The sequence below is a fragment of the Eptesicus fuscus genome, chromosome 8 (assembly GCF_027574615.1).
Source record: "Eptesicus fuscus isolate TK198812 chromosome 8, DD_ASM_mEF_20220401, whole genome shotgun sequence".
In the NCBI taxonomy this organism is placed as follows: Eukaryota; Metazoa; Chordata; class Mammalia; order Chiroptera; family Vespertilionidae; genus Eptesicus; species Eptesicus fuscus.
In genome coordinates this window covers 101,128,709-101,154,474 of record NC_072480.1, presented here as the reverse complement: position 1 = coordinate 101,154,474, position 25,766 = coordinate 101,128,709, and the positions used below count along the sequence as shown (strand labels likewise).

General features: G+C 46.0%; 1 protein-coding gene and 1 pseudogene across 1 annotated transcript in view; both read left to right on the top strand.

Annotated features, from left to right (window-relative positions):
* NEIL3 (nei like DNA glycosylase 3) overlaps window positions 1-22,314 on the top strand; it is a 34,828-nt gene extending 12,514 nt beyond the window's left edge. The window contains exons 3-10 of the mRNA XM_008151919.3: window positions 3,746-3,880; window positions 4,424-4,637; window positions 8,144-8,218; window positions 10,501-10,667; window positions 12,442-12,608; window positions 14,595-15,012; window positions 19,414-19,588; window positions 21,869-22,314. Coding sequence (XP_008150141.2) covers window positions 3,746-3,880; window positions 4,424-4,637; window positions 8,144-8,218; window positions 10,501-10,667; window positions 12,442-12,608; window positions 14,595-15,012; window positions 19,414-19,588; window positions 21,869-22,030 — 1,513 coding nt within the window. The 3' untranslated portion in view covers window positions 22,031-22,314. The remainder of the gene's footprint in view (window positions 1-3,745; window positions 3,881-4,423; window positions 4,638-8,143; window positions 8,219-10,500; window positions 10,668-12,441; window positions 12,609-14,594; window positions 15,013-19,413; window positions 19,589-21,868) is intronic.
* On the top strand, window positions 5,860-5,980 carry LOC114235276 (small nucleolar RNA SNORA42/SNORA80 family; annotated as a pseudogene).
* Window positions 22,315-25,766: the final 3,452 nt, after the last annotated feature.

Here is a 25,766-nt window from a genome sequence, read left to right as displayed (position 1 = left end):
GCTTAATGCTGCTTCCAGTGTCCCCTGAAGGCGGCGCAGCTTTGCACAATTAAAATGGCCCGTGGCTTTGAGGGCCTCGGACAGGCAGGCCATGCATCTTCCTGGGGTTCGTTGGTTGTGAATCTAGATTGGAGGCCTGGCCCGCGGTCAGGGACAGTGCAGTGTAGTAATGCACATGCTTCGGAAAGATACAAATCAGAGAGGGGTAGTTCTCTCACTGAGACATGTACCGTAGCGCTCCAGCGCTCGTAACAGCACCGGAGAATACCGGTTCTGCGGGTTATTTCATACACCCTGGCTTCAGCTGTGCCGTTGTGGTATGTGTGGCTAATACCTACACCTCTGGACACGGCCAGGCGCTCTTCATATAATAACACATTAAAAGCAAAAACAAAACTCGTTTTTAATGTGTTATTACACGTGTAACAAAATACTCGTGAGAGCAAACTGAAGAACCAACACATGGACACGTTCACTGTCCCACCGCCCGGTGTAATCTCTGTGAGTGGTGCGTGCATCTCCTGTCTGCCCATCCGCCCGCCTGGACACGCCCACCCTACACGCTGCCCCTGGCAGTCCACGTGAACACAGCTGTTACATCTTGCACCGACATTTGAAGGATATATTTTTTTAATGACGCTCTCTTTCCAGAACACTTGGCTCTTTCCAGGTTGGGAGGGATGTGACTGATGGTTTGCAATTATCAGAGCCACGCAGAAACTATGTGTGAATATTGGAGAGGCCTGGCCGCCGTGGAGAAGCTTTCTGCATTATCGATTTTGTAATTTATTGCCGTTTCAGTGATAACGGTCCTCTAGACAGAGAGGCAAGAGCTCAGCTGGCAGTTCTCCTCAGCGTGCTAACAAGTTTTTACGGAACTCCTCAGATGCCGCGTACAAAAGTGACCATCCAGACATAGTCTTTGCAATCTGTTTTTGTAATCTGTAACATGTTAGGGCCCAGTGGTCGGCAAACTGCGGCTCGCGAGCCACATGCGGCTCTTTGGCCCTCTGAGTGTGGCTCTTCCACAAAATACCACGGCCTGGGCGAGTCTATTTTGAAAAAGTGGCGTTGGAAGAAGTTTAAGTTTAAAAAATGTGGCTCTCAAAAGAAATTTCAATCGTTGTCCTGTTGATATTTGGCTCTGTTGACTGATGCGTTTGCCGACCACTGTAGTTAGGCAAAAAAGAATGTGATCAAGATGCTAACTGAATCCTGTACTTCACATTCGTAAACACCCACTGTCGTCTGCCCGGCATGCCCACTTGTCCCTTGGGGACATTATTCCTCGTGGACACTGGTCGTCTGGCTAGCGTCACCAGCGTTCAAGTTGAACGTAACCTCCCTAACCTCTTCTCTCCTACACCCTCTGCTGGGCCCGTCTAAGTGTTTCCCATCGTTCTGATGGGGGCTGAGCAGGGCCTGGCTCTCTGTGAGGCAGGAAGCTGGGGACGTGACATGAACAGGGAGGTGGCCCTGGCCCTGGGCTTGTCCGGGGACCCAGTGCACGGTGCTGGGGGAGAAAACCAGCCCCCGAGAAGCAGAGGGAGTCCCGCGGCGCTTTGGGCCCTCACCCCACCTGTGCCTGAGGTCCGGCTGCACCCCGCCTCCCTGCAGGGGCGACTTCAGCCCTTCCTGAGGTCCCGTGAGGCCCTGATGCCTAAGTTGCGTTGAGTTGGGTCCTCGTCACTTGCAATTAAGGAAGCCGACCGTTACCCAGAGGCACCGGCTCCGGTTATAAACTAAGAAAGCCAGGGGGTGCGGTGCACAGCGGGGTGGCGACGGCAGTTAGTAACCCGCCGCATGGCGTTTCTGAAAGCTGCTGAGCGAGTGGATCCTAAAAGTTTTCATCGCAAGAAAAAGAACATTTTTGGGGTAACTGGGTAAGGTAAGGGATGTTAACTAGACTTGTTGTGGTGACTATTTTGCTACGTATACAAATAGCGAATCATTATGCCATACAACTGAGACCAATAGGATGTTATATGTCAACCACACCTCAGTTTCAAATAAATGTGATTTTTCTTCTCCTTGTTTAGCATCTATATCCTAAGTAGAAGCAGACCTGTCTTTTTCCTTTGTGCCCTGGGCCAGAATCAAACCCTGGGACCCTTCAGTTCGCAGGTAGACGCTCCATCCACTGAGCCACACCAGCCAGGGCCCAATGAGGAATCTGGAAAAGCAAATCTAACTCTTGATTGTAAATGTAGCGTGGGCCTGTGTCCTGGTCCCATATTGAGATCGGTAAGTGTGGCCATTGTTACAACAGTGTAGGTCCTTATTGCGCCTGGAACGTTTTCATGGTACAGATTTTTCTCAGTTTACGTTAAGAGGTACTGAACATTAAACACAAAATCCGTTGGTTTATCGGGGCTCAGTTATCACAACATTTAGCTTTTTAATAAAAAGAAGATAAAAAAAATAGTTATTCTATGCATAGTTCCCCCTAAATTGAGTAGATTTCTTTAGAAGACCAAAAAGAGGCACACTCCTTGGATTCAGGGTTCTTCTTGGGGCCACTCCAGCATTTGAATGGCATCTTAACCTTTGCGATTGTTTTATGTGGATGCAGCTTCATTACAGAAAGTGATTTAGAATCCACTTTACGAGCCACGCCGCGGAGAAGATTTGAGGCGCGGCGGCTCTTGGGCACGGCAGTGCACACCTTTCGCCGGGTCGAGCCTCCATAAACTAAATCATGGAGTGCTCACGGCCTCCCATCTCTCCTGTCAGGAGCGATGGGCATGTAAAATGCACCCATGATTGATCGTAGGGCACACAGAGTTTAAAGCCCGCGTTCTGAAAGTTGGCCGGGCTAACCTTGTACCAGGCTGTAACGCGGAGCTGTGGAATTAGAAGCACAGAGCGGCAACATTTGCTGCCAAAAGAGCGATATTTATGAACTCCGCAGAGCCATCAGGAGAAGGATGTGAAAGGCAGAACACCGTATTTCATCTTGAGAATGGTGTTTGATCTTCATCATCAGAGGTCTCACAAAGCCACTTGCCTTTTTTTTTTTTTTTTTTTTACGGGACATGCTAATCAATCCTATAAAAACTGAAAGGTTATGAATTTTTTATCACCACATTGTGGCTTTCAAGTTAACCGTAAATATTTATATATCCCCTCTTCCCAATACGTGTAAAGGTAGGAGAACTGAAGACAGTATCATTTTGACCTGTCTTTTTTTTAATGCTTAAGATTTTGCAGAGCATCGTTTCATTGTGTATCCCAAACTAGGCGGGACAAAAAAACGTGTCTCAAACTGAAGATATCTTTTTGGAGTGGGTAAACATTTCCAAGCCACTGTGGCTAGAAAATAAGGACTTTGAGTGTTAGTGGCTTTGTAGAATTTATAAATACACAAACTGTAGGCAATTTAAATGTAGCCTCATCTCATCCCCAGCCTTTGAATCTGAGCAAAAGCTGAGAGATGCTAGACGCTTCCGTGAATAAAAAACGTTTCATCTCTCAAGAAGGTAGAACCGGGTAGGTTTTCTTGGGCTTATTTTCGGGGCCTTATTCTTTCTCTCAGAATGTATTTTATTTGTGGATTGAAAAACGGATTGTCACATCTTCTAGTTTTGATGAAGGTACAGAGCCGGAACAGAAAAGGTTGGCCCTTCCGGGGGACCGTGCTGACTAACATTTGTTTGCTTAGAATCCACACAGTGAAGAGAAGGAACACCCATTGGACACATGATTTACTTCCTGCCACTCAGAAAGGGGTTTGATTTTGTTTCAGGATCCATTTTGGAATGAAAGGCTACGTCAGGATCAACCCACTTGAGTATAAAAATAAAAATGGAATTTCTCCTGTGCTGGAAGTACAGCTCAGCAAGGATTTGATTTGTTTCTTTGACTCGTCGGTAGAACTCAGGTGAAAAATAAAATAAAAGCCCTCCAGCTACAAAACCCTAAAGGTTGGGTCTACAGTGGGTCACATGTGGAAGTAAATGAATTTTTCAAAAATGTTTTATAATTGATAAAACCTCATTTTTATTTTATTTTATGTTAATATTTTTTATTGATTTCAGAGAGGAATGGAGGGGGAGTGAGAGATAGAAACATCAATGACGAGAGAGAATTATATATTCTAGTATTATATATTCGGCTGCCTCCTACATACCCCCTCCTGGGGATGGAGCCCACAACCCGGGCATGTGCCCTGACCGGGAATCGAACCTGTGACCTCCTGGTTCATAGGTTGGCGCTCAACCACTGAGCCACGCCAGCCGGGCAATACCTCATTTTAAAAGAGACTTCAAGTAATATAGTTTGTTAGGGTCTTCACCGCTTGGCTATATAACTCTTATATCCCAATTTACATGAAGTGTTATTCCTATCCAAGCTCATTTTAAGTGAGACTTTGTGATGTTGAAACCAGACTGACGACGAACGTGTCTCACACTCCTTCCTACAGAGACTCAACGGAAAGCCAACGGAGGATAAGAACGATGGAAGAGTTGGATGTGTGTTCGCCTAAATTTAACTCCTCACGAGCCGAAAGGGAAGTGAGGAAGCAGCGGGGACGGATGCTCTGTGATGTGGTGATGGACCAGCGCGTGCTGCCTGGGGTCGGCAACATCATCCGAAACGAAGCTCTCTTTGCCAGTGGCCTCCACCCCGCGGTCCGAGTAGGTGACGAGGGTTTTAAAATGCTGTCTGTGTTTTTAAACACGGTTAACAGACCAGCATGGGACACTTCCATGTGTCGTGTGGTGACATGCTCCCCAAACAGATCTCATGTCAACCTCTCAATGGGGCCAACCCTGACCACACTATTTAGAATTGCTGTTGTGCCCAGCTGGTGTTGCTCAGTGGACAGAACGTCTGCCTGTGAAACTAAGGGTCCCGGGTTCGATTCTGGTCAAGGGCATGTACCACGGAGGCAACCAATCGATGTTTCTCTCTGTTGTTCCCTCTCTCTTCCACTCTCTCTAAAAAAATCAATGGAAAAATATCCTCGGATGAGAATTTAAAAAAAAAATTATATAAAAAAATAAAATGCATTCGCTGTTGCATCCCCTCCTCCCAATTCATACTCCCAGCCTTCCCTCACTTGCTTTGCTTTTTATTTTCCTCATACCATTCTGATCATGTTCAAACATCATCTGATCTTTGCTTGTTATATTTGCTGTTTGAAATCTCTCTCTGCTAGAATGCAGACTCTTGGGTGGAAGGTGTGTCTCTGTTCACGGTGTGCCCACGCGTGTAGAATACACCGCCTGGCACACGGTTGGCATTAAAGAAAGATTCGTTGACTGGATGAGTGAACTCAGCGCACAACTTCCTTTTTGTATCTGGAAAATTGAATTCACACTCAACACATGCTCATGTTTCCTTTTTTTTTTTTTTAATTTTATTGAGCTCAGGAAGGGGGAGGGGGAGAGAGAGAAACATCAGTGATGAGACTCATGGATTGGCTGCCTCCTGCACGCCCCCTACTGGAGATCGAGCCCGCCCGCAACCCAGGCATGTGCCCTGATGGTGAATCAAACCGTGACCTCCTGGTTCATAGGTGACACTCAACCACTGAGCCACACCAGCCAGGCTCGTGTCTCCTGTTTATTAGAAAAGGCAGTTTTTTTTTTTTGTTTGTTTGTTGTTTTTTTTTTAATATATTTTATTGATTTTTTTACAGAGAGGAAGAGAGAGGGATAGAGAGTTAGAAACATCGATGAGAGAGAAACATCGATCAGCCGCCTCCTGCACACCCCCCACTGGGGATGTGCCCGCAACCAAGGCACATGCCCCTGACCGGAATCGAACCTGGGACCCTTGAGTCCGCAGGCCGACGCTCCATCCACTGAGCAAAACTGGTTTCGGCCAGAAAAGGCAGTTTTAATGGAATGATAAGAATGGACAAGTACACTGTGGGCCTCTCGTAGTGGACCCATGCCAGAGGAAGTTGCAGCCTCAAACCATTGCCCAGCCTCCTTACCCTTGGGCTGTGAGCACTGAAGGGGGCTGTACAGTATTTAAAAAAAAAAAAAAAAAGAATGGACAAGTAGCAGGGACTAAAGAGTGAGTGACTGGTGAGAACTGGACCCAGATGTGGCCGTGCTTGTTAAAATAGCGGGAATAAAGGGAACGTGCTAGACTTCTGGAGGAAGATGTCAGGACAGGGACTGGTTTAATGTCGTTTTCTTGTTCTTCAACTGGAGAGACGTGAACTTATTCTTCTGTTGAGAGAAAAATCCTGGTCAAATGGGAGAGGTTAAAAGTGTAAAAAAGAGAAGGGTGATTAAGCAGGACAAAGTTGTGAGACGGTGGGAGAGGTTAGAACTTAAGCCGGGTGGAGGGATACGTATATTTTAGTTTCCAAGGAAGAAATCTCCCATAGGACTTTTAGCCAGGCCCAAATGGTCCCTATTACTAAGTCTTTTTTTTTTTTTACGTGAATACAAAGATACTGTTTTATTTTGTGTAATTATTTCCTGGACAGCCTTCATGAAATCCAAATCAGTAGGAAATAAATTTTAAAAGAAACCAGTTAATAATAGTTCTAGGTGAGACTCAGCCTTTATTTATTTATTCATTTTTAATCCTCACACGAGGACATTTTCATTGGTTGTTAGAGGGGAAGGGAGAGAGAGAGAGAAAGAGAGGAACATCGATCAGCTGCCTCGCGCACATGTGCGGACCAGGACAGGGAATCAAACCAAATCCTAGGCTTGTGCCCTGACCAGGAATCAAACCCTCGACCTTTCAGAGTATGGGATGATGCTCCAACCAGCTGAGCCACACCAGCCAGGCGGTTTTCCCTTTTGACACTTGAAACAAACTGCCCAATGTCTGTTATGTGGGAATAATGAAACAATTTAACAACAGGCCTTTTACAATCACCTAGACCTCTATGGAAAATGTTTCTGAAAAACAAAACCAAACCCAGAGTATCGCTACCTGGACTATCCCTATTATCGATGATAAATTGATTATTTACTTTTTTATCTGGACATCCAAGCCAGCCATTCATCTAGTAAAAGGTCATTTGCCCATAATGTCTGAGAGCTTAAAAATTAATGACATTTCTGAAGTTTAGCTATTAGCCTTATAAAAGCACATGCATAATTATTGAAAAGGCAGTTTAACGTTTCAAGGCGTAACCAGATAAAGTACATAAGATATGGTCAGAAAAAGATGAGCTTCAGGACTGCCTACGTTTTAAACTTTAAGTAAGTAATTGAAAATGTATATGATGCTTTTAGAATGATTTTGTTGATTAGAGGGCTTTAGGTTTTACAGTCATTGATACATTAGTTTCTACTGTGTATAGACATAGATACATTCATACACGTGCCACAGGGTAAGTCATCAGACAGCTCTTCTGAAATGACCACGGAAAGCACACGTGCCACGTGATGGTTAATCCTGCGAGGGTGACACGGGTGTATGCCAAGCCGTGTCACGGAGGAATTCTGCAGGGAGGACTGTGCCTGAGTTCTTCCATGTGCTAACAAGTCCTTTGATATTAATGCGTGTATATAAATTCATACCTTCTTAAAGCTTGGTAGTGACCTTGATGGTCAACTACTTCTGAGCCTTTTTTTTTTTTTTTCTTCTTTTCTTTTTCTCTCTCTCTTTGCAAACCCAGCAAGAATTTTAAGGTGGCTGACAGTCCGTGCTGGGACTTTGACGCCATCTTATACAGAAGATGTATTCAATAAACACTTGAATTAGAACTCAAATGTATAAATAGGAATTTTTAAAATTTGTAGTCCTAGCATTAAAAATAAAACCACTATTGCCCGGCTGGCGTGGCTCAGTGGTTGAGCATCAACCTATGAACCAGGAGATCATGGTTCTATTCCTGGTCAGGGCACATGCCCAGGTTGAGGGCTCGATCCCCAGTGTTGGGATGTGCAGGAGGCAGCCAATAAGGGGTTCTTTCTCATCACTGATGCTTCTATCTCTCTCTCCCTCTCCCTTTCTCTCTGAAATCCATAAAAATATGTTTTTAAAAAATTAAAAAACAAAACTAAAACCACTGTTAATGACAATAAATAGTAGATGTGTGAGACAGAGTTCTAGAAGATGGGGATGTATTTTAAATCTACAGTTCTCTAGAACTGGTGAGTCATACCATTTTTTTATCGTGAGCAAATTATGAAACTGTCCTCAGTCGCTTTTCTGTTTTCAGGTTTGTCAGTTAACAGAAGAACAGACCCAACACCTAGTGAAAATGACACGTGACTTCAGCCTTCTTTTCTACAGGGTAAGACCAAGTGTTTTTCAATTGTGGAAAATGTCAACGGTTTCCCTTTCCATTCTACCAGAAATGGTAAGGCAGAATATAGCCACCTAGTGGTCAGAGTATGGAAGTACAGTAACGGAGAGTGTGCTGTTAGGGGCCTAATTAACCTCTTAAAATTTTAGGTCACAGGTCAGTCCGAACTTATCCAACTATAATTATGTTCCAGTATCTTTATACTGCGTTGGGGAACAACTATGTTAGCATTCGACTTGAACTCTTGTTCTATTTTAGGCATATAAAAGTAAAATATAGGAAGCCTGGAGAGAATTAATTTCTTCAAATAGCCCTCATTTCAGTCAGGTTTTGCCACTACTGTCTGTGTGGTTGAGATTATTTAGATAACTTTAAATTTAGCTTTCTGTTTGTAAAATGGAACCATCAGAATCTACCACAAAGACTATTTTGAGAATGAAATAAATACTTGCTAAACTATAAATTTTGCGAGTTATAGTTATGCATATATACATATATACATACATACATATAGAGAGAGTTCAATAAACACATTTTATCTTTTAAACAAAGCATCACAAATATTTTTTATCCATAGTCCATTTTCTGTATTCCAAATTTCTACTTTTACTATGTTCAGAAAGGCTGGTATTGTGGAATTCTTCATTAATTGCCTAACATATTAATGAACTTCTTGCTTTACATGATCTGCCTTGAGTATCTATGGTTGTTTTAATCTATATATATAAAAGCCTAAGTGACGGGTTACGACTGAACAACCGGAACGACCAGTTGACCAGTCGCTATGATCTGCACTGACCACCAGGGGGCACACACTCAATGCAGGAGCTGCCCCCTGGTGGTCAGTGCGCTCCCACAGCCAACCTCCCACAGCCAGCCAACCTCCCGCGGTCCTTCCCCCTGTCCCTCCAGCTCTGTCCAGCAGCTAGCAGGCCCTGGCAAGCCCGGCCCCAATAGGGCCAGACGGCCCCAATGAGCCCTGATCGCCAGCCAGGCCTAGGGACCCTACCTGTGCACGGGTTTCATGCACTGGGCCTCTAGTATTATATATTCTCACTTATTCTTCCAAGGGAATCCTATATAATAAAAACCTAATATGCAAATTGTCCCCTCGGCCGGTGTTCGACCGGGAGTTCAACCAGGAGACCGGGCGTTCAACCGCTCGCTATGACATACACTGACCACCAGGGGGCAGCACGGAACTTGGTGGGCATTGGCGACGCAGTGCTGGCAGCGGGTGGCAATGGAGGCGCTGCCAGCCCCATTGGGCCCTGACAACAGTGGGACCATGGCGGGATGGTGGAGCAGGTGAGGGGGCGGTGCCAGGCCAAGGCAGGGTGCCAGGAGGGGCTGCGGGCCTGAGAGGCTGGGGGCCGGAGCTGGGGCTGTGAGGCTGGGGACACAAGCTGGGGTCCGATCTCTGTAGGACACCCCGAGGGACCCTACCCATGCACGAATTCGTGCACCGGGCCTCTAGTATAATTATAGACAGCTATCCATTTCCTACCCATATTAAGTTTGGTATTTCAGTACTTTGCTTAAATTAATGTGATGTGTGTGTAATTTTCAGCCATATTTCTGGGCTTTTGAAATTTCACACTGCTGATGTAAACCCAAAATATTCTTTCTGTGGGAGCCTTAAATGCACGTGAGCAGAATAAAACTGTGATGGAGAATCTCAAATGTCTTTTGAAACAGAACTTATACCAAAATGGAACCTGTTCTCTGCGAGGATGGCATTTGAATTTTTATTTTCCCTTTTAGTGAATCGAGGATTAAAAACTGAAAACTCTCTTTTGTCAGATCAACAAAGAAGATGGTCTTGTTAAATTCTCGGTTGGCTGTTGAAACAAAGTGGACAGCTTCCGAGTTCCCAAAATAATCGGCTTTAACGCTAATCTACTCTTTTTCTTTTAACTACATAATTACGTTTAATTTTTTAAAACCTTAACAGCATGAAAGACATTTTGAATTATGGAACTCTTATATCCCATTTAGATAAGAGGGTAAAGCTATTCAAAGAACAATTTTGAATACTAATAAGTAATAAAATAATTACTTAATTATGTCACAGGAAATCTTATTTAACAAATATTGCTGAATCTTGTCAGTATCTTTTTCTCAGATGAAAGAAAAGATTATCCAGACATACTAGTATATACAAACGTACATTTTTAAAAAAAATTATTTTCAGAAATGGCTTTCAAGAACTTGTCTTTGGCTCTTAGCAACAGTTTTGAGGATAACATTGTTCCTTTGTTTGGTTTTAGTGCCGTAAAGCTGGACTTGCCGTCTCCAAACACTATAAGGTTTATGGGCGTCCTCACTGTGGTCGGTGCCGCAGCAAAATAACCGTGTGTCGCTTGGGAGAGAACAGCAGAATGACGTACTTCTGTCCTCACTGCCAGAGAGAAGATGCTCACCGTGCCGACAGAGGGTGAGACGTCTAGTCGGGGTAGCAGTGGCCCCACTTTCATAAAAGGCCATTCATAAGGGAACCACAGCGGAATAGCTATCAGGCTGTTAATAAGAAGACCTAACTCAGAAGCGTTTGAACCTTGGAAGGAAATAGTGCCCGGCCAGCGTGGCTCAGTGGTTGAGCACCAACCTATGAACCAAGAGGTCCTGGTTTAATTCCCGGTCAGGGCACATGCCCAGGTTGTGGCTCGATCTCCATTGGGGGGGCTTGCAGGAGGCAGCTGATCAATGATTCTCTCTCATCATTGATGTTTCTATCTCTCTCTCCCTCTCCCTTCCTCTCTGACATCAATAAAAATATATTTAAAAATTAAAAAATTAAATAGTAAGTAACATCATCAAGAACCAGGAGGAGCCACAGGTGAATTTTGGACCAATTCTGATTCTGGAAAGTCTCCAGCTCAGATGTTACTATGCAGCCTTCGGCGGCAATCTTGTTTGCAACGTGATTACGAGGAGGTGTAGATATGTCAATAACTGGAAAGACAATCTTCAAACATCTCGCTTTATTTATAAACTAGTGGCCCTGCGCACGAATCCGTGTGCCAGTAGCTCGGTGCCGCTTGCCTCAGCTGGCCGCCGTGCCCACCGCTGCTATAGCTCTGCCGCTCATAGCTCAGTGCCCCGCCCTCCTGTAGCTCTCCCCTGCTTGTAGCTCGTTGCCCCGCCCTCCTGGTGATCGGTCATTACCCGTCACAGCGTAATGACCGTTTGCATATTACCTCTTTATTATATAGGATAACATAAAACACGAACGAGATCTCTTTACAAAATGTATGGCTTATTGGTGGAACAGCTGACTGGTGATTTTCCTGGTAGCTGAGTCTGTCTGTTGCAATGATGCTTTTGAGAACGGGGAAAATAACCACAGATGGGGTCCAGGGCCACACTGGGCCCTCTGCGGGATGACCTTGAAGTAAAACGCCATCTGTCACCTGACCTCCATAGCCCCTCCTCTGACGGGTGGACCACAGTGAGATAACAGGAGGATGGATATTCTTGTCATCATTATAGACCAGCCCATTGGCACAGGGCTTAGTAGTTTCCGTGGAGAATTCCAGAGGCACCTGAGGAAAATGTAAAACTTGATTTCACTTTTTTTTCTTTTTTTTTTAATATATTTTTTTATTGATTTCAGAGAGGAAGGGGGAGGGAGAGAGACAGAAACATCAATGAGGAGAGAAAATCACTGATAGGCTGCATCCTACACGCCCCACACTGGGGATCGAGCCTACAACCCAGGCGTGTGCTCTTGACTGGAATCGAACCCGAGACCCTTCAATTCACAGGCTGACGCTCTGTCCGCTGAGCCAAACCGGCTGCGGCAAACTTTATTTCACTGTCAATGTCCTAATGTCCACGTGGCTCTTCCTCTCCCCTGATTAGTCTGAAGAAAGATATTTTAGTTTTGCTTTGGGAAGAGAACCTCTTAGTTAAAACATTATTTGAGAAACGCTTCCTGGTGGTTATGTCAACTATTTTTAGTTGGTATAAAAGAACAGTAACAAAACCACAGCTCCTTGATCCTGAATAAGATCTTTTATTTGGTATTTCTGTCTTGAACAGCCGTCACAGGGCCCAAGGGAAGGCATTTTATTGAGATAGTTTGCAACAGTAAACCTGTGGCATTTGGGTGTATTAATGGTTCGGTAATAGTTCCCCCAACACCCAGGATGTATTAGAGCAAGGCAGTAATGACAGTGTTGATGGTCAACTGTAAAAATTCTCCGCAGCAAGCCGCCAACGAGAAACACTGCCCTCGGCCCCACGCCCCATCGGGACCATCTTGGGGACCACGTGGCCAGGAAGTGGGAAGAGGCCTGGGCGTGTGGGGTCTGCACCCTGATAAACATGCCTTCTGCCCAGGCCTGCGACGCTTGCCTGGCGCCCAGGCCTGCTGGTAAGCATGAACGTGGACTTGGAATGCGTTCCTTCTCACAGACCTTTAATTACACCAGTCGGGGGCGTACCTTGTTCTGGCTGGATGTCTCTTAACCAGGGCAACACTCCGCTGCACGTACCCCACGCTGATGTTCTGGGGGGCGGGAGGGAAGATAAAACTCTCTTGTGCTAGAAAAGTGTGCGCCTTTGTGTCTCAGAGAACTGACAGGATCCCATCTGCGCTCTGGGGTCCTGATGAATTATTCAGGAAAGCTCTGTTTTATGCAGATTTCAGCAACTCCGCAGTCTGTCTTTCAGTCCCAAGGTTTCATCAATGGGGAGGGAGGGTCTCTGTAAGGATATCTTTGCAGGTGGAACAGAAAAGCGCTGCATTTTCCCTCTCTTCTTTAGGCTGCCCACCCCTTGTTATTAAAGTCTTTACCCGGACAATTGTGCTGATTCCATTGAAATCCCACAGAATAACTCTTTGTGGTTCACAATTTGGAGAATGCGAAACCTCGAGGAAACCTGTGATTAAGAACCTTCGCGTGGATGCGGCCTCTGGCCTCTATTGTATTCTCAGAGTGTTCTTTCTTTCTTCAATTAGAGATGAGAACATTCATTCTTGACTTCGAGACCCCGCGTGGTGTTCACTGTCGGATGGCGCTTTGTTCCCTTTGTTCTCTGGGTCGGAAGGAAGGGCCACGTGGCCCCTGGCACAGAGCAGGAGGGACAAAGGGACCGCATCCCTCCCGCGTCAGCTCTCCCTCCCGTGTCTGCCTCTCCCTCCCGTCTGCCTCTCCCTCCCGCGTCTGCCTCTCCCTCCCACGTCTGCCTCTCCCTCCCGCATCTGCCTCTCCTGGGAGCCCTCAGAAAGCCAGCCTTAGGATTCCACCTTCACTGCAACTATCCCAAGTGCCTTGAGCCTGCTTGCTGTTTTCCTGATGGTTTGTTTTCTGAGTCTGATAGACATCTACCTTACCTACAGTCCAGAATACCTTACAGTACAGATTCCAAAATCTGAGGGTGCTTTGTAAATCTCTGTCATTCGTCTTATTTTTAACTAGAGGCCCGCTGCACGAAGATTCGTGCAAGAACAGGCTTCCTTCCCCTGGCTTCGCTCCCCACCGCCCGGGAGCTGGCACGTCCTCGCTCCTGTAGCTCCCTCCGTCACCCCCCAACCCCCGCCCTCCCCGTCATAGCAGGCGTCCCGCCCCGCCCGGCCACCCCGCACCTGCGTGTGCAAATTAACCCTCCATCTTTGTTGGGTTAATTTGCATACTCACTCCTGATTGGCTGTGGGCATAGCGGAGGTATGGTCACTTTACATGTTTGTCTATTATTAGGTAAGATGAGCCTTCTGCTTTGTGTCTTGTCATTCCCCGAAACATTCCTGACCACCCCCACTCCCGCCGCAGACGCAGCCTCTAGCTACTGGCTCTGAAGCTTTTAGACACATCACCTCCCAGTTACCACTGCTGTACCCCTGCCTGGTGATAACCAAAGTGAGAGCTGAAGAACCTTCAGAGCAGGGGCGGGGAACATCCAGCCCACGGGCCGCATTAGGCCCGTGAAATCACTTGGTCTGGCCCTGCCACAGGATTGGGGGTGCGTTCATTAAATGTTTGGCCAAATAGAACAGGCTGGCTTTTAAGTGGACATTTTCTGTGGCCTGCAAATGATTTTATAAATATCCAAATGGCCCTTGGCAGAAAAAAGGTTCCCCACCCCTGATGTAGATGCCTCAATGCAATAGGAAGCAAGTGAAAGTCTTTGCGAAACCCAGCTCCGGGTCCCTCGGAGTTGTTAAAACTTTGTTGCATGTTATGCTTCCTTGCCTAACAGGAGCTTAATGATGAATTGCCCAAGCTCACTTGGTGTTATTAGTTCTACACATTAGTTCACCGTAATACGTGAACTGAAAGTTTTCATCCAATACGACCATGTTTCCAGTACTCAGTATCCCATCTCTGGGCACACTGCAGAATTCCTTCTCTCCTTCCAGATCCCGGGCTCGAGAATGAGGAAAACCCCGCTGCCGTGAGCGACTTGGTGAAGTACCCCTGCAGCGGCTTTGGAAAGCCGAGCTCAGAAGTGAAGATCAACAGGAAAACTGCCTTTGGCACGACAACCCTGGTCTTGACGGATTTCAGCAATAAATGCAGGCCTTCGGGAAGAGAGAAAAGCCCAGACGGGCTACTCGATGGGGGGTTTCAAAGCCCTCTTCCCACTAAGGTTTGTCTCCGGGACATGCCTCGCCCCTCTGAGGAGAGAGCCAACAGTACAACTCAACCACCCAACACGACAAGCCTCCTAGTAGCCCCCACCGTCTCCACGCTCCGCCGTCCCGCCTGCAAAAGACTGAAAACTGCCCACGGCTCCTCGCCAGGCTCCGGAAGTCGCGACCCTGGACTCTCTAACAGGTAGGATGCTTCCACCTTGATCTCGAAGGCATTGGCGTTAAGGTTTTTTATTTTATTTTATTTGTGTGTGTGTGTGTGTGTGTGTGTGTTGTTTTTGTGTGTTTGTTTGTTTGTTTTTAAGTGATCACAAGCACTTGGTTTAATAGCAATTTTCCACCCTAACTGGTTTGGCTCAGTGGATAGAGCGTCAGCCTGTGGACTCAAAGGTCCCAGGTTCGATTCCAGTCAAGGGCATATACCCAGTAGGGAGTGTGCAGGAGGCAGCTGATTGATGTTTCTAACTCTCTATCCCTCTCCCTTCCTCTCTGTAAAAAATCAATAAAATATATATATTTAAAAAAAAATAGCAATTTTCCATACTGAGTCCCTGGGGTGGGTTTTGACTTAGGGCTAAATTTGCCGTTGCTATAGATGTAGATAAAGTCACTTGAATTTTATACATAACATTTTCACATTTTAAAAATCCAGTTTCTAATTGGCCACTGTATAAAGCAGTTTTGTCAGGTTCCTCTTTTGGAAATATCCCTTCCTTCCTTCCTTCCTTCCTTCCTTCCTTCCTTCCTTCCTTCCTTCCTTCCTTCCTTCCTACATAATTACAACCTTTTGCTTCTCATTTTTGTATCAGTGTCATCAAAGTCACCTACAGGAAGGAAGCTGAGACGGCTGCGGTCCTGTAAGTCACACCCTGAGAGCCGGGGGCAGTCAGGTGCTTCTTCCTTCTCCAGTTTACAATGTGAGAGGAGAAGGGGATGAGAAACAGAATCCCCCACCTCGGTAACAAGTTACTCTTTTCTGCCTGTAACCATGTATGTGCTCAATACAGCACATTTGGGAAGTCTATAAAGAAAAATATTTAAAACACCCATGATCTTACCGGTTCACCACTGTTAGCATTTTCATTTTATTTCCTTCCAATGGAAGATCGCTTTTCCAGAAGGGAGGCGACCGTTGGCAGCAGGTTAGTAAGTGTCTCCTGTGCTAAAGAACGAGCTGAGATGTTTTCAGTGGCATTTCTGCCAGAGACAGTGGCTGTATGTCAGACAGCCCAGTGGGAGGGTGGTTTTTGTTTCCACCACAAAGGCCCAAAGAGCACGTGTGTCTGCAGTGAGAGAGTTGCGCCTCCAGCCAGTAAATACCGCCCCGCCACGTGTGCTTCACGCGAGTGCCAGGGCCTCCGGGGAAGGCCCCGTTGATGTCGCTGAGACACGGAAAGTTAATGACACTGTCGCCTCTTGTTCTTTAGTGATTATTGGCAGCGGCTGGCGCTGTCTGTCCACACTCCTTCCCTCCTGGTTCAGTGCTTTCCCCGGGCGTCCCAGCTGGCCCAGCCTGACGCCAGCCTCCATCAGAGGGACATCTCAACTTTCTTCCCCGAGCTGTTTGCTGGGGAGGTTTCCCTGCAGAAAGGAAATGCTGTATATTCAGCATTTTAAAAATTGTTGACATTATTACATCCCCCCCTCCCCCCCATTTTGCCTCCATCCACCTAGCTCTCGCCCCACCCTAGGCCAGTGGTCGGCAAACTGCAGCTCGCAAGCCACATGGGGCTCTTTGGCCCCTTGAGTGTGGCTCTTCCACAAAATACCACGTGCGGGCGCGCACGTACAGTGCGATTGAAACTTCGTGGCCCATGCGCAGGAGTCGGTTTTCAGCTCTCAAAAGAAATTTTAATCGTTGTACTGTTGATATTTGGCTCTGTTGACTAATGTGTTTGCCGACCACCGCCCTAGGCCTTCACCCCACTGTTGTCTGTGTCCATGGGCTATGCTTGTCTGTGTCTATGCATATATGCATGTGTGTTCTTTGGTTAACCTCTTCCAGTCCTCTCCACCCGTCCCCTCTGAGATCGGTCAGTCTGTTCCCTGCATCCTATTTTGTGCCTCTGGTCCTATTTTGTGTGTCAGTTTATATTGTTCATTAGATTCCAAATGAAGTGAACGCCAAGAGTCGTCTTCCCACACATCCCATCTCTCCAATGGGGGCGGAGCAGAGAGAGTTAGCGTGGGGTGGGCGGGCTCTCAGGTAACCTCAGAGGGGTCTGGCTGCTAGGTCTCTGGTGAGCTCTGTCTGGGCTGATGCACAGATTCTTCCTCTGGGCAGCGAGATGAGGGACCACGTGGCGTATACTCCTAGACCAACCCCTGGGAATCCTTAAACCCTAACAGATTTCTGAGTCAGTTTTGGTCAGTAGATGCTTCTATCTCAAGTTTCCCTCCCAACTCTAAATTTACCAGCAGTGAATCCCGATGATTTATCCCTGGCTGACTTTTAAAAATGTTTTGTGTATAATCTATATATATAAAAGCCTAAGGACCATTGCAACCGAACGGACGACCGAACAGGCTGCATGGGGAGTCCAGGCCGCCGGGAGGAGCAGTTGGGGGTGACCAGTCAGGCAGGCAGGTGAGCAGTTAGGATCCAGTGGTCCCAGATTTTGAGAGGGTTCAGGATGGGCTGAGGGGACCCCCCCTCCCGTGCATAAATTTCTTGCACTGGGCCTCTAGTCATTTAAAATGACTGCCTTATGTTTTGTCCATCATACTCTCAAATGATAGACGCTTGAACTAAAGTGTGGGGGCCAGGCTTTTACCTCGATCAGCACCCCATCTTCTCTTCCTAACCCTATTTCATGGCTCGTGATGAAGGTTCACAAAGGAGCCGGTGACAGGTCTGAGCTGGGAGCAGTCCTGTAGGGAAACCCTTTTCAAGGAGCCTTTTTGAGCATAAAAGCAGCAGATGTGATCGTTTTAAAATACCGTGGCATTTGCTGGACCCAGATGAAATATCCCGTCCTATTTTTATTTCCTTGGTGCTTTGTAGACAATCTCGGACAATTTCACTAATGAATTAGGGACTTAAAAAAACATTAATGGAACCTTAAATTTCAGTGATTTCTTCCTGAGCCATTAGCAGGAGGGTGGTGTGATTAATCACAGCTCCCGGCCTTGCTTGGAGACGCTGCGGCTGGGCACCTGTGGAATAAAGAACCCCAGGCCTGAGCCTCTAAACCAATCAAGATCCGCCAGCAAAATAAGTGCCAAGTGATGGGATGCATTTACCCAGCAGCCCTCCTGCACCCAGCCACTTCCCCAGGAATAAATCGCAAATTACTGCCACTGAGCTCATTTTCCCGCTTGTCTGGCAGCTGCAGTGTTCGTCTGCGGACAGGACGCCAAGCAGGAGCTCTCCACGTGGTACCTTTAGAGCAGGTGGTCCCCTCAGAGACCTTGCAGCCAGTGCCGCTTTTCTTTAATAATTGTATGATAATCAATTCGCCTTTTGATCTCTTAATTACTGATCTCATCAACACGTTGGTGAGGCCTGTTTTCAGACCAGTCCTTAGATACACTTGAATTTTATCTAGCTCCAAAACCCAGGCATGTGCCCTGACCAGGATTCAAACCATGACCCCCTGGTTCATAGGTCGACGCTCAACCACTGAGCCACACTGGCCGGGCATGTTCTATCAGTCTAAAATAAAGTGCTGTCCTTTAATAGACTTTATGTAAGTCTCATGGTAAGCACCAGGATCCTGACCTGTTTCACATCTGGCACGTTTCCGCTCCGCTAGCTGCCTGCTCCTCCCTGAACCGTGGCTGCGGCTACTACAGCGGCCTTGACCCAGGGAAGTGTAGGAAACCATTTGTAAGTGGACAGTGGAAGGAGCGACTCCCTTGACGAGGCAGGGCCATTGCTGAGAGTTTGCCTGTGGTGAGAAAACAATGAGTGAAGACTGTGTCTAGTCACTTTGCCAGGTGGGAGGGCAGCTGGGCCTGAGAATATTTTAGCGGAAATAAAAGTGGCCGCACTAATGTGGGGCACGAGAAGAACCAACCATCACGGATGCAAGCTAACGAAGCTGGCTGCATTGCATCACCGTTCAGCTGTGCTGTTATTTACATGCTAGAGGCCCGTTGCAGGAAGATTCCTGTAAGAATAGGGCTCCCTTCTCTGCTGCCTTGCCCCCTCCCATCTCCGCTGCCTCGCTCCCTTCTCCACTGATTTGCTCCCTTCTGTAGCATTTGGCTTCCTTCTACACTGTCTTCAGTCTCCGCTCCGTGCCTGCATATGCAAATGAACCGCCATCTTTGTTTGGTTAATTTGCATATTCACTCCTGATTGGCTGGTGGGCGTAGCGGAGGTACGGTCAATTTACATGTTTGTCTATTATTAGGTAAGATTGAAATGACATGCTTTGGGTACACAGGTGGCTTAGGAAGTAAGTTAGACTTACCTGGGAAAACCACGAATTAGCCTTAGCAGTTGCGTGGTTACCTAGAGTTGACCAGGGTCCACTTTTTGATACGATTACTTTGCACAGGCGGATTCTACGGGGTGAGGAGCTGTGAGTGGTCCCCTTCGCACCAGGTGCGGTAGTTGTTTTGTCACCTGTCGTTACAGGGAACCTCAGATGGACACGACAGATGGTGCTTGTGCGCCCATGGCTCCCGCCCCTCGCTGCAGTCAGCACCGCCGCCTCTGCGTCCTCCGGGTCGTGAGCAAGGACGGCGAGAACAAGGGCAGGCCCTTCTACACGTGTCCTCTACCCAGGGAAGCGCAGTGCGGGTTTTTCGAAGTAAGTGTGAGATTTGTCAGTCTTGCTCTGGTGTAGTTGAATACTGCGGCCATTGAAATGTAGCACACAGCCATCCTTTTCCGGTCTCACCTTTAAATTTCAAATAGCCATGTTGACATTCAGTCTAAAGCCTGAGTTAAAATTCAAGGAGGGTCATCACAAAACTTAATCACACGATAGCTCTTGTATTAGTAGAGTGTCTCCTGTTCGCAGCCGTGGTATAGAAGTGTCGCCCTTGGTTTATAAAATAGAAAGGCCTTGAGTAATTCTCGCAGGGGACTAAATAATTCAAGATGCATACTTGCTCTTCTTCATTTCGGTGCTGTGATCAAGACCTTCGGGTGCCCTGCACAGAGGTACATAGGAAAAACCATCACCATGCCTTGGGTTTACTGTATACTTAGCGACTCCCACTGCTCGAGCTTGATCCAACAGTAGCGATGGCACAGTAACAGTGCAGACGCAGGCGATTCCTCACACCTCGCTGATCTGTGCATGTGCCCCTGAAAATGAATGGGAGATGGGAGACAAGAATTGGGTCCTTCTGGGCCTGGCCAGTGTGGTTCAGTTGTTAGAGTGCCAGCCCATGCACCACTGAAGAGTCTCGGGTTCCATTCCTGATCAAGGGTTGCAGGTCGATCCCTGTTCCCCACTGGGGCACTTGCAGGAGGTAACCAGTCAATGTGTCTCTCCCACATCTCTCTCTCTCTCTCTCTCTCTCTCTCTCTCTCTCTCTTTCTCTCCCCTTCCACTCTCTAAAAATCAATGGAAAAAATATCCTCGGGTGAGGATTAACAACAACAACAAAGAACCAGGTCCTTCTGGTCATTCTCACTCTGCATTCCTCAGAGTGTGAGCATCCACTGTGCTGAGTGTCACTCTCGTGTTTCAAGATACATGCTTTTCACTGCTTCATCTGGTGTGTAACAGAGAAGAGAAAAACGGATCTGTTCCTGAGCTGGAGCACAAGGTTCAGGTTGGCCTTACTGAGAGGGGAAATATCTGTCTTCAATGCAGGATCTTCCTCAGGAAGTTCCCGGGGAAAATCTGATCATGATTTCAGATCTTAACCCGGCACAAGATTGACTCCCTCCTACCACACAGATTGGCTCCTCGGGAGGCTTTTATAGACGTAATGGAGAAATATTAGCAACGTTAATCATATCACAGCCTGCTTGATACCCATCTTGAGGCCAAACTTAATAAGAACAAGAGTAGCACAGTGGAACTGCCTAAATTAGTTCGAGTAATTCTCTATTGGATTTGTTCTTTGCTTAGGAGATGAGGAAGTCTAGTATTAGAATCATGGACATTCTTTGATCTTAATAGTGTTTTGTTTTTTTTTAAATACATTTTTATTGATTTCAGAGAGGAACATCAATGATGAGAGTCATCAATGGGCTGCCTCCCCTAACTGGGGATCAAGTCCAAAACTAACACATATGCCCTAACAGAATCAAACTGTGACCTCCTGGTTCATAGGTAAATCCTCAACCACTGACTCACACTGACCGGATGATCTTAATAGTTTCACCAGTAACTAAAATCGATCTGCAGGAACATTGGTATTTGCTTCACAGCAAGACAAAGGAAAGCTCTGAATTATGGCAATTTTCTGTGTGATCCAAGCAAAATTGTAAGAGGTGCTTCTTATAGGATACTAGAGGCCCAGTGCATGAAATTCGTGCACGGTAGGGTCCTAGCAATTGTCGGCTGCTGGCTGGGGCCTCCCTTCGTTCCTTGCCACCTCCTGGTGGTTAGCGCACGTCATAGCGAGCAAACTCCCCGGTAGGTGGAACTCCCAAGGGGACACTTTGCATATTAGGCTTTTATATAGATATATACTAGTAGCCCTGCACATGAATCTGTGCGCCAGTAGCTCACCAGTAGCTCGCTGCTGCCCTCCTGTAGCTCCCTCTGCCCCCCCTCATAGTTTGCTGCCCTGCCCCCTTCTATAGCTCTCTGCCCCCCGCTTGTAGCTCACTGTCGCCTGCTTGTAGCTCGCTGCCCCACCCTCCTACTGATCTGTGATCCGGTCGTTACACGGTCGGTCGTTACGCTATGAAGACCATTTGCATATTACATCTTTATTATATAGGATATATATATAGATAGGCTTTTTTAATGGTAACAATGAATGACTTCTGTTGGTTTTACGACGTCAAATTGATAGTCACAGCAATGAAGGCAACATGGCACTGACCAAAGGTGCGCAGGCCGAGCCCCTGGGTACTCCTCGCTTCCCTCCACGCTCTCCTATCTCTCTGTTTGTCCCGGCAGTGGGCAGACCTGTCCTTCCCGTTCTGCAACCACGGCAAACGCTCCGTCCTGAGGACAGTGTTGAAGATGGGCCCTAACAACGGGAAGAAGTTTTTTGTGTGTCCTCTTGGTAAGGAAACACAGTGCCGTTTCTTCCAGTGGGCGGCACCGGGCCCGGAGTGAGCACCACTCCCGGTGCTAATGTTTCTCCTGCAGAACATCCGGCAGCTCCTCTCTCCAAACCACGCGTGTTCAGTCCCCTGGAGTTTATCAGAAAGTCCGTAGACTGTCTATGGCACATGGTAAAGTCATGCAACATTTGAAAACTGTTCATTTTTTGTGTGTGTTCCATCTTTCCATTCTATGGCTGCATTTTTTTTTTTAACCTTGATGAATGCTATTTGTGTTTCATCAAATGTACAGTGTATTACACTTACTATGTCTATTTAATGTGTTTATTAATGACAATAAAGTATTTTTAGCATGCTCTTGGTCTCTTGTAACTTCTTTGGGGAAGAAATGATTTCTTTTAGGAGAAGATTAGGCAGCACAATAAAATATTAAGCTCTTCTGTCTGAAATGAATAATTTTCTCAGGTATCACCGCTATTCATGCGATTAAAGGTACTTTTTTGTTTTTCTAAATAACATTTAAGAAATGAGATCTTCTTTATGGAAAATAATATTTTCTTTTTTACTTAGTATTTTATTCAACAAACAAGTTCCTGTTAGAAGCTAGAGATATACCAAGCATTTGCCTAACTTCAAATGCATTTTCATGGAAAGCTGTGGTTATTCAGAATACATAAGTACCATGGAAGTACAGAGATTGTCTGTATAGCTTTAGGAGACAAGTTGATTTAAATTTTTCTGATCTTGATTTTAATATCAATTAATTTTTAAAAATAAGTCAACTTCAAAAACTCAATAATGAGCTATATTTTGTTTCTAGTTTTAAATTAGCTGTCCTTTTTATTTTATTTTTTACATTTAGTTCAGGTAACTAGATGATTATTTATTCAAAGAAAATAAAAACTCAATCTTAAGGTATTTCTGCATATTTGTGGGAAATTTCCATTCAGAGTGGTTCCATCTGTTTAAAATAAAAAGAGCAGCATGGAAAATGGCTTGCACCTCTTCTCCATTCTGTCTAAATTGTCCATGCAGAGGTCTTGAAGGTAACAGCATGTGAGGTTACCAGCACAACAGAGCCTGTTTCCTCCTATATAATAAAGAGCTAATATGCTCGTTAGACCAGACAGTGGAATGACCTTCCGGACGACCTTCAGGAAGACCAGTGGGCATGGCTGTGAGGCTGTGAGGCAGCCGGGCTGCAAGGGCCGAGCTCCTTGCATGAATTTTGTGCATCGGGCCTCTAGTTATCTTATATGTTTGAACTCTGCACTGAAGAGACAATTAGAACCAACCTGAGATCAGGGATCTTAACCCAAAGATCTCAAGGGGACAGCGACTCTACGGGGCAGACCAGGCACCAGACTGGACCGTTGGCGGTCTTAGTGAAGTCACGTGACGTTCAGCATGTGCTTTCAGAATGAAACTGCCCATTGATCATGATAAGCCTAGGTGCTTCTCTAGTAAGAAACGTGCAGGATTTATATGAAGAAAACTTTACTGAGGAACTTCGCAGAGCCAGATGGATAGACAAAATAGGACCTTGTTTAGGAAGGATTTCTTTGTTTTTTATTTTGAGAGAGAGAGAGAGACATCAATTTGTTGTTCCATTTACTTATGCATTCGTTGGTTGCTTCTTGTATGTGCCCTGACGGGAGATCAAACCTACAAACCTTGGTGTATCAGAATGATGCTCTAACCAACTGAGCTACCCAACCAGGGCAAGGATAGATGTTTAGAAATGGCATTCTTCCAAACTTAATTTTGAGTTTTAACAAAATTTCATGTCAAAATCTCAAGGTGGTTTCTGCTTCCATTGTGGAGTAAGCTCTAGCTGAACCCAAGTCCAGGTTCTGGACAAAAAAACCAATGCTGGAATGTGGAGAAAAGCAGGCAGATTCTGAAGTGGTGTGAGGCGTGGAAAAAGGGAGCAGTTGGAGGTGATTTTCCATTTTTTATAGTTTTTTATCCCCGGGAGAAAGTCAGGATCAGGCAGGCTGGCCAAAAGCTCTGGCAGACAACCCATATTCCCTCAGGTCTGCCGAGCTGGCAGGCATCTGGGGCAACGGGGCCACTGGAAAGAGGGAAATCTCAGGAGACATTCTGAGAAGGGGAGCCCCAAGTTCTGTGTCCTTGACTGACCCCTGAGTCACACACACGTGGGTGGGGCAGACTGAACACAGAGCAGCTAAAGGTAAAAGAACTGAACCCTGATTCGATCTGGCACCCAAGGAAAATCCCGGTTTGAATCCAACCCAATGAATTGCCTGCTGAGACAAAAAACATCCCGTCTCTGTGGAGGAATAGACCAAATCTGGTCTCCACCACATGATGTTCACAATGCTCAGGAGTAACTCCAAACTATGCAACATAAGAACCAAATAATGTGACCCAGTTTCAGAGAAAAGACAATCAATCAACCCGACCCAAGATGACCGAGATGCTGGAATTAGCAAGTAAGGATTTCAAAGCAGCTGTTATCACTGAAGTAAATGCTAAAGGAAAGTGATTCCAGATGAAAGTTCAAATCTTCAAGAAGCAATCAGAAAATCTAAAATGGAAATCTAAATAAATAGAAAATGTTGTTGTGGCCTCTGTTTCTTTAAAATACACAGGACTGTTTAAAATAAAACAATTGTAACGTTTCTAGTATAATGTTTGTAGATAGAATGCATATGACAACCATGGTATAAGGACAGAGGTCGAAGGACCTATATGATTGCAAGTTTCTACATCTTATGGGAAGTGGTACCATCATGACGCTAATTGTAAAAAGTTAGGCGTGTCGGTGTAATACTTTTTGCCAGATTTGAGGACTTTTCAACCATCATTTCTTCAATCACTTTCTCAGTCCCACACTCTTCCTTCTCTGCTGAGATTTCAGTGATGCAAGATTAGATCATCAGCAGTTACTGTCCCACAGATCCTGGGCTCCATTCTCTCTCTCTCTCTCTCTCTCTCTCTCTCTCTCTCTCTCTCTCTCTCTCTTGTTCAAGTTGAGTAAATTTTATTGATCTGCCTTTAATTTCACTGTCTATTCTCGGTCATCTCCCCTCTACTATTGGGACCCCCCTGCAAGTTTGTTTTATTTCAGTGATGGTATTTGTCAGTCTTAGCATTAACGCCTAGTTCTTGGTTATAATTTTGCTTAATGATGCAAGCAGAGGGCCTTTGAGCAAAGGGGAATGGCGTCTAGCCTGCCAGTGTTGCGTGAGACGGTCTGTGTAGGGTTTCATCACTCAGATTCCGGAATAAGATTGAGTTCTGGGGTCAGAGGGTGAGTTCAAGGACCTGCCCCACCCCTTACCTTGACCTTGACCATGTGACCTTGGACAAGATATTTGAGGGAGCTTTAGCCGCTGTGTGCTAGGTCTTCATTACTCCATCGGTCTGATGGTGAGCACAATGGCACCATCTCACAGCGCCTAATTGAGGATAAAGTGTATTCATTTAAAGGACTTAGCAGAAGCCCTGTCAGTTAAAGCACTTGACTCCATTTTATTATCTTTATTACTCACAGTACTCCTACTACTACTACCATCACAGCTATTAGCATGGGAAGTTTCAGAAAGGAGAGAGCAATGGAAGCGATTTAAAGAAGGACTTGCATTTCACCATAGTCAGAGGGCACGAAGGGTAGAGAGAACAGCAGGAAGAAAGCGTGGGGCATGAGGAGGTACATGTTGTGTTTGGGGAACAGAGAGACCCGAACGTTTAGAAAGAAGGTGTTAGAAAGAAGATGCTGAGGTGAGTTTTATGCTTCCAGTGACACATCGAAAAATTGGAAG